The sequence below is a fragment of the Rattus norvegicus genome, chromosome 18 (assembly GCF_021556685.1).
Source record: "Rattus norvegicus strain SHRSP/BbbUtx chromosome 18, alternate assembly SHRSP_T2T, whole genome shotgun sequence".
In the NCBI taxonomy this organism is placed as follows: Eukaryota; Metazoa; Chordata; class Mammalia; order Rodentia; family Muridae; genus Rattus; species Rattus norvegicus.
This window is the reverse complement of record NC_141551.1, coordinates 48,752,482-48,769,011: the sequence shown is the minus strand read 5'-3', so window position 1 is coordinate 48,769,011 and position 16,530 is coordinate 48,752,482. Positions and strand designations below refer to the sequence as shown.

At 43.2% G+C, this 16,530-nt stretch overlaps 1 protein-coding gene across 8 annotated transcripts in view; it reads right to left on the bottom strand.

The window, feature by feature from the left end:
* Positions 1 to 16,530, bottom strand: part of Snx24 (sorting nexin 24) — a 153,913-nt gene that overhangs the window by 69,181 nt on the left and 68,202 nt on the right. For 2 of the 8 annotated variants that reach the window (XM_087593115.1, XM_087593113.1), the window contains one exon: positions 2,945 to 2,975. In XM_087593115.1, coding sequence (XP_087449241.1) covers positions 2,945 to 2,947 — 3 coding nt within the window. In that variant the 5' untranslated portion in view covers positions 2,948 to 2,975. 8 annotated transcript variants of the gene reach the window in all.

Below are 16,530 nucleotides of genomic sequence, written 5' to 3'. Positions count from 1 at the left end.
ATAACAATTCATTTTTTCAAGAATTCTTCCCCAATACTTTTCTTTAGTGACTTAAAGAAAATGTTTTCTTCTAAAATACATATATGCTTCAAACTCTCAGCTAAACATCCACTACTTATTAGAAAAATATTTTCCCCTAATCTACCAAAGAAAATGATCCTTCTTCCAAGAGCTTGTCAGAAAGAGAACCAGAAAGACATTTCCAGGAACAGATGCAAGTGTCAGGCAGCTTCCACTTGGGCCCCTTCTTAGTGTCAAGTCCCTGATTTGATCAAAACAGTGTGGCAACAATGAAAGCAGTTTCCATCTGCCGAGCTGATAAAAATTACTCCAGGTCTGGTTACAGGGGCTCACAACAGCCCTTTCACTTGCTATGTTTGCTGAAGAACCCATAGGACAGAGCCTTGGTAAGGCTCAACCTACTGGATCACCCTCAGACTGACCCTCTTGAAGGCCAAGGGTAAGACATGGGCAGCTAGGAGAAGACTAGCCTCTAGGTAGTTAGGAGGGTCTTAAAGTCCACACCCACGGCAACACCCACTCTAACAAGGCTACACATTCTCTAACAAGGATACACCTCCTAATAGTGACACTCCCTAGGACAAGTATATACAAACCATCATAGATACATTATGCTCTGGCTGTCTCAAGAAATGCCATCCCATCTCCTGCCCAAAATGGTTCTGCCTTCAAGTTCTACAGTAACTCTTCACAAACACTAAGTTCACAATGTAGGCAGAGGAGTAGAAGGGACACCGATACAAGAGAAGTGCATAACAGGTGTTAACTCTAATATATTGTCATTGAAAATACATAATGTACCCAGTGCTGCTAATATTTGTTTTTTTTTTCCTTCTGGGTTCTGAGCAAACATTTTGGAAAGGAAGTTGGTTAGCCAGGATGGAGTCAAGTCAGGACATTTTCTTATTATTTCTACCACACAGAAAACCCTTTTCTCATTTTGTGGCCCTGGAAAAGTTCCAGTGTAGAAATTACATTCTGGGGTAGTAGTGACATCTTAGGACTCAAAGAACAGTGTGTGGAAGGCACCCAGCATAGTACCTGGCATTCAGCTGTTAATTAATTTAACATACGCACAAAGGGTTTACAATGTGCCTGGGAACTGTCCTAGGCTCTAGGATTCAGTAATGAAAAGACAAAAGAGCCTGTCTTTCAAGGAGTTGAGACCCTGAGTAATGACTGAGCTGGATGACACATCTGTGCACAAGTGACATGGTGTTCATGAGATATACTCAGGAAAGTCAGGCATGGAGCTTGACAAGAGTGTTAAACAGCATGCAAGGAAGGGCTCCCTGAGGACAGAGGCAGGGAAAATTGTGCATGAGTTAATATTTTTAAGAAATGTAAAAATAGGGCTGGAGAGATGGCTCAGTGGTTAAGAGCACTGACTGCTCTTCCAGAGGTCCTGAGTTCAATTCCCAGCGACCACATGATGGCTCACAACCATCTGTAATGAGATCTGATGACTCCTTCTGGTGTGTCTGAAGACAGCTAAAGTGTACTTACATGTAATAAATAAATAAATAAATAAATAAATAATATATATACACATATAAATGTGTGTATATATATACATATATATGTATATATACATGTAACCCACAAGCCAGATAAAATCTAGTTTGATAACCAACTGAAAAGCAGCAGAAAAAGGGAAGAAAAACCAATGACAGACACTGATTCAAAAAAGACACAAGACTGGAGGGCAAAAACATTCATTGGTACTCTTGTTCTGAGGGAATTTCTTTCTTCCAAGATCCAGGATGAAGGGCTAAGGGGAATCTATAAAAGAAAACCCAAACCACAGGAATGGGGCTTGTGGACAAAATCATCAATATCCTCAATGAACATTACACTGGATATGATGAATAACAGATTAGTCATGGAGGAAGAAAAGGCAAGTGTTGAGACTCTAGCAATTAAAAACTATCCAGCATGAAACAAGCACAAATGAAGATGGAAAAGTTATATTCTATTTCTCTGATGTAATTGTCGTAACCAAGGTTTACTGCCTCAGTCTGCTAACCTAGGCCTAGACCTGGAGGCTTCCAGCCTCTGTACAATCTAATCTAGGCCCAATATTCAAACTTCTAAAAACAAAACAAAAAACAAAAACCCTACCTTTATTGTTTGGGATTAAAGATGTTTGCTAAGGGCATGTCTATATTTCAGCCAGAGGTATTAAAGGTGTGTGCTAAGGCTAAGTCACAGTTAGAAACAACTTTTTTCAGTAAATAATTCAATTTTGGGGTTACAGTATGATCAAATATTTTGCAACAAGAGGGGGAAAACAACTAAAAAATAAATTAATAGCTGGTTATGGTGGATCACGCCTTTAATTCCAGCAATGGAGAGATATAGGCAGGAAAACCTCTGTGAGCCAGCCTATTCTACAAAATGAGTCCAGGATGGCCAGGGCTGTGTTACACAGAGAAACCCTGGCTCAAACAAAACAAAACAAAATAGAAAACAAAAACAAAACAGAAAACAAAAACAAAAAAGAAAAAAAAAACACTGTCAGTGAACCATATAATTAAACAGCAAAATATATCTATAAACTGAAGACCCCAAGATTGTATTATTTACTGAAAAAAATTGTTTCTAATTGTGACTCAGCCTTAACACACACTTTTAATCCCTCTGGTTGGAATATAGGCACGACCTTAGTATATCTTTAATACCCAATAGTAAAGGTAGTTTTTTGTTTGTTTGTTTTTAGAAGAAAGCACCACATTTGAAAGTGATGTCTAAGAGGAGAAGAGAGATTCAGTTAATGAAGGTTAGAGAGTAAAGTAAATATATTCAAAGAAATCACTGCTGTTCCCCATCCCAATTTTATAGAAAATGTAAGTGGATAAACCCAACTCAGTGGAGAGATACACAAACCCTTAGGGAAAGACAGATCAACAAAGCAAAGCATTACCATTGGTCAAAGCCAGAAGGACACAGGAAATCTGAAATACAGCAGAAAAACATAGACATTACCCAGAAAAAGAAGATAAAGCAATATATTACTGTTATTATTATTATTATTATTATTATTATTATTATTATATAACAACGATTTAATGTATATGTGTGTAGTTTATGTTTTAAAAGATTTGAATTGGAGACCTAACCCAATTCTTTACTCACAGTAAAAACCCATTTAATTCTCATACAAGTCCTACACGACAGGTACAACATTATTCCCACTTTCTAGGGAAGGCAGGAAATAGGGAGATTATACAACTTGGCTGCTCTTGCAAACCATAATTTAACCCCATAATCTGTCTTAGACACAGTATTACACCAAGTTCCAGTGGACGGACTCACTTATAAAGACCCAAGCCTCCTACATGGAGGTGGAAGAAACAGGAGACTCTTTGTGAATTCAAGGCCAGCCTCGTCTACAGCACCAGGACAACATAAAGACCCTGTATAAATGCACAATACAAGTAATTTTAGGAGCGGCTCTAAGTGGAGAAGATTATTATATTTGATGACTAAATTTAAAAGTTAAAAAGTACATTTTCCCTTATTTAATTCTAAATAAAAATTACCCTATTCTAAAATACTAAGTGGATAAAACGATAAACATCATGAATTAATTGTATTGTTTTGGATGGAAATAAAGGAGTTTTTCTCAATATTTTAAAACTGAACTTCAAAAAAATTAAAGAAAATACATATAAAATTACCCATGCTCTTTCAAAAAAAAAAAAAACCCTAAAGAATTATCACAATATAGTGCTTATAATACCTCTTGTACTTATGTGTATGGGGGAGGGGGGATAGTGGCCATATCAATACAATTTTCTCAGGAGAAAATTCACGACAGCAAATAGGACCAAAACAGCAAACACTTATTGGGAAGAGAAAATAGCCAATTGGAAGAATTCCTGATCAAACAAACAAACCATTGTAAGCATGAGGAAAAACCAAAGATAAAGACAATATTTGAATTTCCGCGAGCTGAGACCATGGAAACAGTCTGTGGGCTGAATGAGAATGACCCCCATAGGCGCATGTATTTGAACACTTTGTCCCCAGGGGGCAGTGTTTGGGAAGGATTAGGAGGCGTGGCCTGTTAGGAGGAGAAGGAGTGCCACTGGAGGTGGGCTTTGAGGGTTCTAAAGAAAGTTTCCTGCCATTCTCAATGTGCTCTCTGCCTCATGCTAATGGATCAAGATGTGAGACCTCAGCTGCTCCTGCTGCCATGCCTTTGCCTCACCATCATGGGCTCTAACATTCTGAAACTGCAACCCCAGTCACAAGGTGTCCTTTGTGTTGCTTTGGTCATGGTCTTTTGTTTCTCTAAACATAAAGAAATTGAGGCAGGTAGATAAGCCAAGGACAGTCACATCTATTCACCTGAATTTTTTTTTTTTAATTACAAAAACAACAAGGTATTGCTAACATATACATAGCTTGTGTTATCAGCGGGGCACACTTGGGAACAGGCCCCTCTGTTGAAGAACTGCCTTTCTCAGATGGCCTTTGAATATGTCTATGGAGTCATTTTCTAAATTGCTGAGAAATACAAAGGGACCACTCCACTTTTGGTGCCTGAAGGTCAGCCTGAAGCAAGCTAGGGAGCAGCATTTCTCCATGGTCTCAGCCTTGAATTCCTGCCTTGGCTTCCTTCAATGAGAGACCATAACCTGGAAGTCACATAAATGCTTTCCCCCTTGAGCTGATTTTAGACATGGTATTTATTCAGGCAGAAGAGAAGTGTGCCAGGACAGGGCACATGGGGGGGGGGGAGCAGAAACAAAGTCAGGATTACTGAACATTTTCTCCACCACACTGCGTGCCAGAGGCTACAGAAAAGCTGGCTGGAGACGCCACTGTCAAGTGCAGTCAGCGTGGATAGTGGGTGATGGTTAGCCGATTCCGTCCCTGCCAAATCAGCTAATATGAGGTGAGGTAAGTTTTCAGACACGTAGGGGCACTTGGGTGTCTCATGTATACTTTCAGGATTCTTCTGAAGATACGGATTTAAAAACACCAAAGAAAAGGTGCCAGGGACACAAAGTTAAGAGGCCTCACCTAAAAAGAAAATGAGAGAAGAATCTTAAAATAAGAATTTTTGAAGCTTAGAAAGCATTCACATTCAAATAAGAAATAAGAAGACTTTAAGTAGCCCTTAACAGAAAAAGCGGGGAGGGTAATTAATACTAATTCAAACATAAGACCCTAGTGAGGATCCCAAAGACCTTTGCCATTCTCTGTCAAGAAAGAGAGGTATGGACTTCAAATTTATGCGAGGTATGATAGCTCATGTTTATAGTCCAAGAAAACAGGAGGCTGAGCTAGAACTGAGCACAGCTTGGGCTACACTATGAGTTTCAAATTAACCCGGGCTACAGAATGAAACTGTCTTAAATCCCCTACCCTCTTAAAACAACCCCTATACAATATACAGGCTCAAGCGGAACACACAACCTAAATAGAACACAATTTGGCACCAGCCTTCACTTGACGTAGTTTGCACTGAGCAGCACTAACTCAACAACGATGAAGGAATACTTTTGACCTTGCGCACGGTGGCTCAACTGATGAGGGGCTTGCTGCACAAGCTCGGTGAGGCATGTGAACCCCAGCAGCCACGTAAAAGTGGAAGGAGCGGGCTGACTCCACACAGTAGTCAGTGGAGACCTGAAAATTGAGACAGCAAGAGATGCAGGGGACAGGAGCTCCTGAGGGCCGCCATGACTGCACTCCTGAACCCTGGGGCCCTGGACACATCTAATTTCCCTCCTGCACATCTTCTGCTTTCCAACGTCATTGGAATGATGCCAATTAGGTCAAATGTCTGAGGTGTTTCTACAGAGACAGAGGGAAGGTTTCTTGGGCGTATTGATGTTGGTGGGGCCTCGGATTACAGATTCGCTCGCAGCCTCAGGTTTCCATCTTCCTCCCTCACAGTGGCTTGAGTGGCTGCCTTTTGATGGATTATTTGATTATGAAAGTCTTCGTTTTTCTCCTTATGACACAAAACCAATCAATCAGTTCAGCGAGGGGAAAAAAGCAGCCAAGCCCATCAGGTCATACACGTTATCGTCTACATAGTTTTTCATTAGCTTCAATATCTTATGACATTGGCTCAGATACCCGATTCAATATGGATGCTGCCCTGGCTGGACTTGCGTGAGCTGTGCTAATAAACTGCATTTGTTAGACAATGCAGAAGAGAGTTGCTCTATGAGCCCTCCCATTGTCCTTCCCAATCTACTCTGAAAGAATGAAGACAAATACATTTTATCTCCACTGCTTATTAACTTGTGCAAATCTGTAAACAGCTATGCTACAGCATCTTCACTCGTGAAATAAGAGTGACTTGATAGTACTCACGCCAGAGAACACAGGCTTTGGTCTTTGTGCTGTGACATATGTGGCGAAGGGGAACCCATGGTGGCCCAGAGCCGAGGTACAACCCTGAGAAATTAGGCCTTTAACAGATCTGGTGTAAAGGGGTTTATTGGTGGAAGGGAGAGGAATGAGGACCTGGAGATAGGATAAAGACAGATGAGTGAACTTATAGACAGACAGACAGACAGACAGGAGGGAGGGAGGGAGGGAGGGAACAGAGCGATGAGGGTAGAGAAAATGGGGGGGTCAGAAAGGGAGAAAGAGATGGGTAGAGAGGCAGAGATGGGAGGGGGCATGCAAGAACATGCAGAGAGAGAGAGAGAACACAGAAAGAGAGCTGGGGTGGCAGGCGGGTCCTTTTATTTGTCATACACACCTAGTACACCTGGAGGTAGTAGGTCATGACAGAGGCAGCTGCTAGGTCCCTGAGGAGAGGCCAGTGTTATTGCCTGTACACTAACAGTTGGCAAGATGCTTTGCAAAAGAAGGAAAAATTATTGCTAATTATGAAGAGGCAGACGAAGTTGTCAGAAGGAAGCAGAAAACTGTTTCTAAGGGCTTCTGAAGACAGCCTGTCTCAGAGGCTGCATAGGCATCTGAAACAGCTTGTCACACAGAGAACCAAGAACCCACCTTTCTTCTCTCAAACTGCTCAGCTATAGACTGTACCCTCTGATCATGGACCCATGGCTTCCAACAGGAATAAAAAGAATGACTTTTTCAGTTGCTTCCAGAACCCAAAACTTACCCACTGAACCTTTACCATGGCCAACTCCCCACCCTGCTAGATACCGCCAGTGCAGGGCAGGCTAGCCCTTCAGGCCTTCACTCCCTCTGTCCTGACAGCTCACAGGTCCAATTCCAGCCCCTCTCGGAGCTTGCAGGAGCCCAAGCATTGCTGCCATCCATGCTTCCTCTAAAACGCCGGCTATATGTCAAGCGTAGCACAATCTCAATTAATTGTCAGCATTACAGAATAGACTCCACGGACGGGTACGTCAAATACACGTTATGTTTTAGAACTTTTGTTCAGGAAATTTTTTCAAGAGGAACCTATAGCAATGCTTTGAGAAAATATCTGTAATATAGTACCAACTGAAAAAAGTCCAAAAAAAGTACCTGTATTTATCTTCTTGACAATAGTCCAATTTGAAAGAGAACCCCAAAACAGGCCTTTGAGTGTTGGGGTTACTAATGATTTTAATTATCTCTAAATGAGGATTTGTACCAGAGCACATTTTATTCCTATTATTAGGAAATAGGTAGTAAAGTTCCTTCCTTTTCATTTTAAAATAACATAAAAATAATAAATGACAACTACTCATTACAGATACACCTTTGAGACAGTTCTAGCTACGGAGCTAAGGCAGGCCTCAAAATCATAATCCTCCTGCTTCAGCCTTCCGAAGGCAGAGGTGTTTGTACACCATTGTACCAGACTTCAATTATTGCTTTCTAATATGACCATGAATTTCTTAAATATCCACTCATTATTTATTACTTATTCATATATCCGCAGATATTGGTTGAGCTATGACGTTACACTGTAACAACACAAGCAGAAGCCCCCAGTATCCCCATGCACAACCTGGAGCTTAAGATGGTGCTGGCACCTAGGCTGGGTTGAGGATTGAGATTATCTATATAAATTATTATCACACGGTCTGGCATTTAATAAGACTTCTCAATAATGTTGCCTACTTATGTTATTAACTTATAAAATGGTGGTTAAAATTCTTTCTTAGGGAGGTTACTGGAGAGAGAAAAAGGTGACTCCACGTAACAGTAATTCAGCTACCACATCTGTTTATCACTGTCTCTACCACTGCAGGAGCTGACCCCAAAGTGTGCACACTGTGTGTGTGTGTGTGTGTGTGTGTAAGAGACAGAGAGACAGAGAGACAGAGAGACAGAGGGGCAGGGAGGATGACTCTTACTAGGTAGGGCCTTATGAGAGGTCCTCTGGTCACTAAGTTGTGTCTTTGAGGGACCGCAGAAGCTCAGTCCCTTCTTTTCCTCTGCCTTTGCTTCCTGGCTCCAGAAGGTGCCCATCCTTGCTGTACCGCTAGCTTTTTGCTATGCTTTGCAGCCTTCCACAGCCCAAAGGCACTAGATCCATGCGACTATGGACTGGATCCTTCAAAACTAAATACCAAACTGCCCTCACAGCTCACAAACTGATTATTACATGGGGCCTGTTACGATACCAGAAAGCTGGCTAACACCAGGAGACAAACTAGAAAGAACAAGAAAATACCTCATTCCAGCCTAGCAATATTAACTGTAAAAAGAGTAAAATAAGTTACTCCCATGAGGAAGAAAACCTAGTGAAACCTGAGGCAGGTTACGCTGTTTAACATGTTCTGTAGAAAGTATAATGTTGAGTCGGTAAAAAGATGGTCAGAAGTTTACTGTGGACTGGAGACACGGCACAGAAATTAAGAGCACTGATTGCTCTTGCAAAGGATCTCAGGGTTCTCAGAAACCACATGGTGTCACTCCAGTTCTGACACCCTCTCTGTACTTCACGAGCACTGTACATGTCTGCAAAACACCCAGACATATAAAATAAAAATGTACTTGAAATGTGTACTACTAAGGAGAATCTACAATCTGCGTAAAGCACTTTGAAACAAGGTCTTGCGTGGAAAAGCAACTATCAGTCTTGATCTGTTTGGGAGAAAGCTACACGATGGCTTGGAATGGTGAGCAGTCCAGATGCACCCGGCATTCACATCTGCCTTTGCTGCGGTGCCTCTGAGCTTGTCTTGTCTCCTCACAGTAACACATCTAATGTCTTAGGGCTGATGGCGGAAGAGACAAGTAAGCCAAGATGCACTGGTACCCAGACAGGCACACGCTTGGTTCTCAATTCGTTCTAGAATCCTTTGAGATACAAAATCTGGGCGGGGTGTAAAGTGACTCACAGCTTTTATTTTTCTCATATCATACAGCTGTAATCTGTTTCTGGAAATCAGCAGAAAGTGTAAAGACAGAGTGAGCCTCTCCCAAAATAATAAATATTATTTTAAAGAAGGGCAGTAGGGGAATGCCAGTCAGGAGACAGGAAAAAGGAACTGGGAGTCCTGGGGGACCAGCGAAGAATGGTCAGAGTGGGCGACAGTGAAGATGAGAGCATGGCGGAATGCACAGAAACAATCCACTGGTTTGTGTTGGGTTAAATTAACCCACTAGAAGCCAAGAAACCCTGCACCGTCCCAGACCTTAAGTTCTAAACGCATTTATAAAAATTATAGTTAAAGTTCTGCATCAAACCAATTGTTACTTTTTCTAGATCTCCATGGCCAATGCCAGTGGCGAAGGGCCTGGGAGAGGAGTCGGGTGTGTAGCGAGCTGGGGCTCGGCATGAATCACTGTCATTCCTCGTGTAGGATCAGCATTTCTAGACCCTCGTACCAGGAGCTGCTAAAGGAGGAGGAAGGGCGTTTCCATGCACTTCTGGTATTGATTTCTCTTACACCAAACAAAGAGGTTCTCCTAGTTACATGATATATCATAATCGCTTAATTTGTCTGACTGCTTTAAAAAAGAACAATGGATTCAGGAAAAGGTGTTGACTTGCAGAAATATAATCGTGTTGAGGGCTTCTTTGCCGTCTGCATGGGGCTGCTTACTCTTAGAAAATGCTGTCCAGAGTCTCCGGAGAAACTGAACATGCAAGGCTCTAATTCAGGCATTCCCAGGAGCCACAGAAAATCTAAGGCAGGAAACCATGGAGAGCTCAGACACTGAGTAAGTGCAGCAGGCAGGCCCTGCTCTGCAGGCCTCCACCCACAGTTCAATCCTTACCCTACCTGTCCATAACCAGAGACAAAGTAGTCGCGGGACTCCTGACAAGCAGTTCCCCATGAACCAGTGCATACAGGTTTAAAGGAAACATTTGGACACAGTCCTTTTCGTTGCTTTGTTTTTGTTTCTTGTTGTTGTTGTTGACAAAAATGGCTCACAGAATAAGAAGTACTGCCTCCAGCCGTGATGTGCTCTCTACGTGTGTCCAGAGTTCTGCTCCCCAGAATAGCTTTGCTCAGCCTGGCTTTTCTCAGACTAAAAATCACAGTGTTGTCCCAAAAGGGACAAAAAACATCTCCCAAGAAGTAAAGCTGCCTGGCTCTCAGGGACAGGACATCCAGTGTAAATATGGTGGGTGGTAGGAAATAAAGGTTTTATTTGTACTGTTGTGTGGCTTTCAGGGACAAACCACAAGAGGACAACATTACTTGGAATCAATACACATGAAAAATTTAACAGGGGGCTGCAAGAATGGTGGCTTGTCTCGTAAGCACTAGGACATGAGTTCGGTCCCTGGCATCCACATACAATGATGCCAAGGCTTATAATCCCAGTGCTTGGGAGATGAAAACTAGAGGGTCCCTGGGGCTCACTGACCAGCCAGCCTAGCCTAATTGATGAGGTCCAGGTCGTTAGGAGAATCTGTCCCAAAGAAGATAGATGGTAGTCCTGGGCAGAACACCTGAGGTCACCCTCTGGTCTCCCCATGTATATGCACACGTGTGTATGTGCACTCCCACACAAGAGTACTGGCACGCATACACTGGAACACGAACGAACACACACACACACACACACACACACACACACACACACACACACACACACCTTTTTTGACTTGAAAATGTTTAGTTTGAAAACAAAAAGTCCACATAAATCAGGAATCCCTCTTTGACGTTTGCTAGGCAGAAACACAGGGAAGCCACTTCCTAGCTCTCCGCTGGCTGTTATCTATAATGTAAGGTGGGTGACAAGGTATTGTTTTACATCTTAATATTTTACCAAAGTAGAGCATCTCACCATGGCTGTGTCAGACACACATGCTCCAAAGGAGGCCACCCTTATCCTGGTCTCTCCCTGCCCTGCCCAACTCCCCCAGCCTGTGCAACTTCCGCTGTGAAATCAGTTCAATCTATCACACTAAAGAACCAGGTTTATCTTGGCTCGACAGTGGTTTTCAGAAAGCCTCAACCGTATACACACTTTCTGTTCTGGTCTTATCCCATTGGTTTCTTTTTCTTACTGCTCTCTTCTTGACCTAAAAGGAAATGCTCTAAGTCTGGTTCAAGATTACACGCTACCTGGCTTCTCTAGTTCAAAACCTCTCACCTTGGTGGGATACATAAGATGCCAGTGGCGAATGCTGGCCTGCCATTCCAGGCTAATAGTTAACACTGTTAAAAAGATTCGGCTCCTTAGGAAGGCAGTTTTTCCGAAGTTCCCATAACCCAGCACCTGAGAAAGGCTCTCTGGACCCCACACAAGTAAGCAGGAGAGTCAGCATTGGAGCTGGGAGGAAAGCCAGCATGTGAGAGCCTATTTGACCTGGTCTCTTGGCCTCCGACCCTCTTACAGGTGAAGATGTGGCAGTGATTCTGTTTGATTCAGTCACGATTATGACATCACTTTCCTAATACCTACACAGCCCGGAAGAGTTAATGTACTGTTACATCTCTCTGATAGGCTCCTGAAACACAAGGAAACTAAAGTGATTAATTTTTCTGGTCATGAAAAACACTATCTCCAACACCACAGAAACGAGCATAACAACCCTCCTAGCGTTCTCCGGGCTCGGGTTTCTCTCTGGTTAAGAGATGACCCCCAAATGAGTTGTGCACCTTTCTCTTTTCTTCCAATTCAAAGATATTTTCACTTCATTAACACGATTCTTTATTTTCTGCTGCTTCGTTAGCACCGCGGAGAAATTCCAGGCTTTAAAAGATTCAAATGACTTCTCCCAAAATCAGAGCTGGGCTCTCACCCGTCAGCGTGCCGATTTGCATGAAATCTCTGAGAGTTTCTCTGCTTCCATAAAACCCGGTGCCGCTGCCCATCAGGCCTGCGTCTGCCTCTCTGCGCAAACAGTCCGAAACAGTTTTCCTGATCTGTTTCAACTTGAAGTGTTGTCAATATATGGATTGTCTTGCTTTCTAATTCAGTGAAAAATCTAGTTTTCCATTAGTCTCTGCCTTTCTCATTTTCGATACAGCCTTACTAAATGTAATTATTAAAGGCAGATTCAAGAAAGCAATTACTGGGCTACTGGTTTGTATCTCTGAAGTCTTAATAAGTGGCAAAAAGTTGTAATTGCACCGAGTATAACATAAATTTTTCTATAGATCAGACATAGACAGCTTTGAGTTTGTACCTGGAGGGATGTTCTTACCACAGCACAGACTCTCAACCTCCTCTGAGCTCTACTCCCAGGCAGTGCTGGGTGACACGAAGTCAGAGACTCCATGCCCGGAAGACTGTGCTCTGCTTCGTCTTCGGAACTTGTGGCTTTGATAAACACTTAAGTTTTTCTCCAGTGCCTTTTCCCTCCCATTTGTATATATGTCAGGAAATTAAATTAGACATTTAGCGTGTACCCATCCGGCTCTTAAGATCTATGAACTATTTATTAAATTCCTAATAAATATGGTGCCGAGCTCTGTACTAGACACAGGCTGAGCGATTCTAATCTACAGCTTTAGGAGAATACAACTTACTTTTTTAAAAAAGGGACATGATAACTATAAAGCCATATACTCTCCCAATAAAATAAATCAATTTTTTAAAAGCCCAAGGACAAATTCTTCCTGTGAGTGGGGCACACTAGTTACTTTTCTGTTGCTGTGATAAAATACCATGATCAAGAAAATGTATAGAAGGGAGATGAGACAGTGGGCAGGCATGAGAGCTAAGACAGGAAGCACAGAGAGGGAAATGAAAAAGGCAATACAACCCCAAAGCCTGCCTCTAGTGACTGAGTCCCTTCAGGAAGGCCGCACCTCCTAAACCTCCCCAGACAATACCAAGTGGGAACAGTTTCCAAATGCCTGAGCCTATGGGGGACTTTTCCCATTCAAACTACCAGTTAGGGACAGATGCTCTTTGAGACCATTTTGCTTGCAGGTCAAACTGTGTTAATCTCCTCCCATCCACATTTGGAATCTCCAACCTTCATGAGGCTGTATTTTGAGAGATCCTTTAAGGAGAGGTAAATGCTTATGGTTGAGTAAAATAAGAAGGGCAGGACCCTAATCCAACATGACCGCTGACCTCACAGGAGAAAGGATCACTGTGACGGCTCCTACACTGCGGGGATTGAGGCAAGAGTAATATGAGTTTGACAAGGAAAGCCATTCCCAACAACCACGGGTCTGAGGCTAGAATGAACTACACAGCAAGGTTGTCCATCTCAACGCAGGAAGAGGAGGCAGACACTAGAGGCATAGCTTCTTCAGAGTACAAGGACCTTTCCTGTCCTTAAAAATAACCTTCACTGTTCTCAGTGATGCCTCTTGGTTTATTTGTAACATTCCAAATAGAACCTACTGGCAGGCAAGACGGTTCAGCGGGTAACAGCACTTGTCCTGAATCCTGATGTCCTGAGGTCAATCCCTAGGACCCATGTAAAGAAGTGACTCTACATAGCACATGTATACCACCACATATGCAAATAAACAGACACGCAACAGATAGACGAGATACTGATAGGCAGACGCAATAATGATGTAAACTGCAATATCAATTCTTAGAATTATTTACTGAATTCATGAGGATCGTGGCTTTGTGCTTTCTAGATTGCTGCTGATTAAACCTAGAAGAATCCTCACTGCAACACCAGAGAGCCCTCGAGGAGCATATCCCTGCTCTCAAGGCTGACAGACATATCCACAAACCTGAAACCACACCCCCTCTTTACTTAAATATCTGACCGGATACGAATCCAGGAGGAGAGAGAGGAACAGAATAAGCAAGCAATGGTGTGTTTACTCCTTTAATTCTATGAAGAAGTTTAAAGCTTGCATAGTGTGCTGGGTGCATATCTTAAATCCCAGCACTTGAGGAAGCAGAACCAGGCAGAGCTCTGTGAGTTCGAGGCGAACGGGGTCTCTACAAAGTGAGTCCAGGACATCTGGAGCTCTGTTACACAGAGAAACCCTGTCTTGAAAAACCAAAGCCAAAACCAAACCACCAACACCAAGAACACCAACACCAAGAGCACCAACACCAAGACCACCAACACCAAGAACACCAACAACAAAATAGTGAGTTCCCAGCAAATCACACTGTGAAGGTTTATCATGCTTAGTGGCGGAAGCCATATTCTAAGGAGGTCATTGGTGAATGAGACAGAAGCCCGTTGGGATCAGGATTCTTCTGTTCTGTGTGGCATCTTAGAAGGCGGAGAGCCATTTATACTTCAGTAGAAGCCTTCTCTTTCACAGAAATGAAGCTAGCACCTGAGGTTGTACAGATCTCAATAACAGCATTAAGGCCGGCTGACAAATCTTCTGTACAGTACAGAACTGTAGGGGGGGGGGGGACCACGACAGAATATGCCATGCAATCAGAGGTAAGCCTACATCCCAACTTACACACCAGACGAAGCTGAGCATCAGCTCTCAGACACACCACAGGCTACGGATAGGTGGGCGGGTGAACAGCCTCTCTGTTTAAAGTGAGCCAGTGAGGGCAGAGGTATCCATGAGCCCCGCAATAACATACCCGGAATTTGAGGTATAAGACTGTGACATAGCCCAGCACTAAGACCTAGCACATGCCATGCCCTAAGTTCAATCCCAGTACTGCACAGGGTAAACGGGGGCCCATACTGTACACTGTCTGGAAGGTGTGTGTGTAAGAACAGAGAAAACCCTTTAAGCCAGTGCTATGTGAAAGTAGGATGACCAACAACATCCAAATCCGAGGTCCCCATGAAACTAGCGGCTCGCTAACCCCTATCCAGCAGTTACTTATTACTTAGCTTTCTTCTGCTCTGTTGCTTGCTTGCTCCCTCACAGAAGGCTGTCTGCCCCTCACACCCAAGCAGGGCCTCGAAGCCCAGGAGGGCGTGACTCTAATTTTGAACTCCTCTCTCTAGTCTTACATCACTGACCCTGAAATGAACAAGAAAAGAACTTCAAAAGCAACAGTGAAAAGCAAAGACTAGACATTGTGGGGCAAACAGAAGTAGCCTGGGGGATTAACTTTGGTGGGGGAGATCTCAACACAATGGGAACAATGCAAAAAATAACTGAAATCCATGGGTGGGTGGGCAAGGGAGGGAATCAGAGTAACTTTCTCCCAATTAGATTATTTCAAGTAACTTTCTCATGCTCAAAGTGAATTTGACCTCTGGTGATCTTAACTTCCCCTACCTTCCGCTACAGCTCCTACTCCTAGTGGCTTGCTATTTTCCAGGATAAAACTATCTTTCTGCCTCGAACCTACAAGCTCCCATGCCAGTGCTGCATTCCTCAGAAAAACATGCCCTTGAAGGAATTACCCAGCCACACACTTTGTGGGAAAGAACCAATAAGATACAGTCTTGCCGTTTCTGGGCCGGGAAGAGGGCTCTGCAGTAAATACTGGCTTTGCAAGCACAAAAACCTGAATTCCATCACTAAAATCACATAACTATCATGACACATATGTGTGTGTGTGGGGGCGGTGTGTGTGTCTAGAAACAGGGAGATCAGGGGAGGGGGGATGTTTGCCAAGCCTACTTGTCACGCCCTCTCTCTCTCTCTCTCTCTCTCTCTCTCTCTCTCTCTCTCTCTCTCTCTCTCTCTCTCTCCTGCTCTAAACATTGGAGTTATTCCTTCAGCATACATTTACCAAGGGCTTTGGTGGCCAAGACTGCACCTCTGAGTAGTGAGCAGCGAGAGACCCGTTCTAGCCCCCAAAGAACACAAGGAAGAGATGTTGGCTAACCTGCTATATGTGTGTGATGGTTGCAACAGGACGTGGAAGGAAAGGCACCTAGTGGCTAAGTGGCATCTTAGTGGGGAAGCCTAGTAAGGAAGGATCACCCATATTCACACTACATTACTCAGCCACACGTGTCCTGAGGTATATACCGCTTAAGTACCCATGCCTGGTAGTTCTTTTATTTTTAAAATATATTTATTTACTTATTTACTGAGACAGGGTCTTGCTGTGTAGCCAGGCTGGCCTTGAACTCACAAGCCTCCAGCATCCTCCCCAACCCACCCCAAATGCTGAAAGTATAAGAGTGTGTCACCATGACTAGCTGGGCTCAGCGTCTAAATGTTTTTTCAACCATTTACAGAGATTCTGACCTTATCTTTGGAGTGTAAGACCTTGGGCTTCCACCTTCTTGTGTACTTGCTA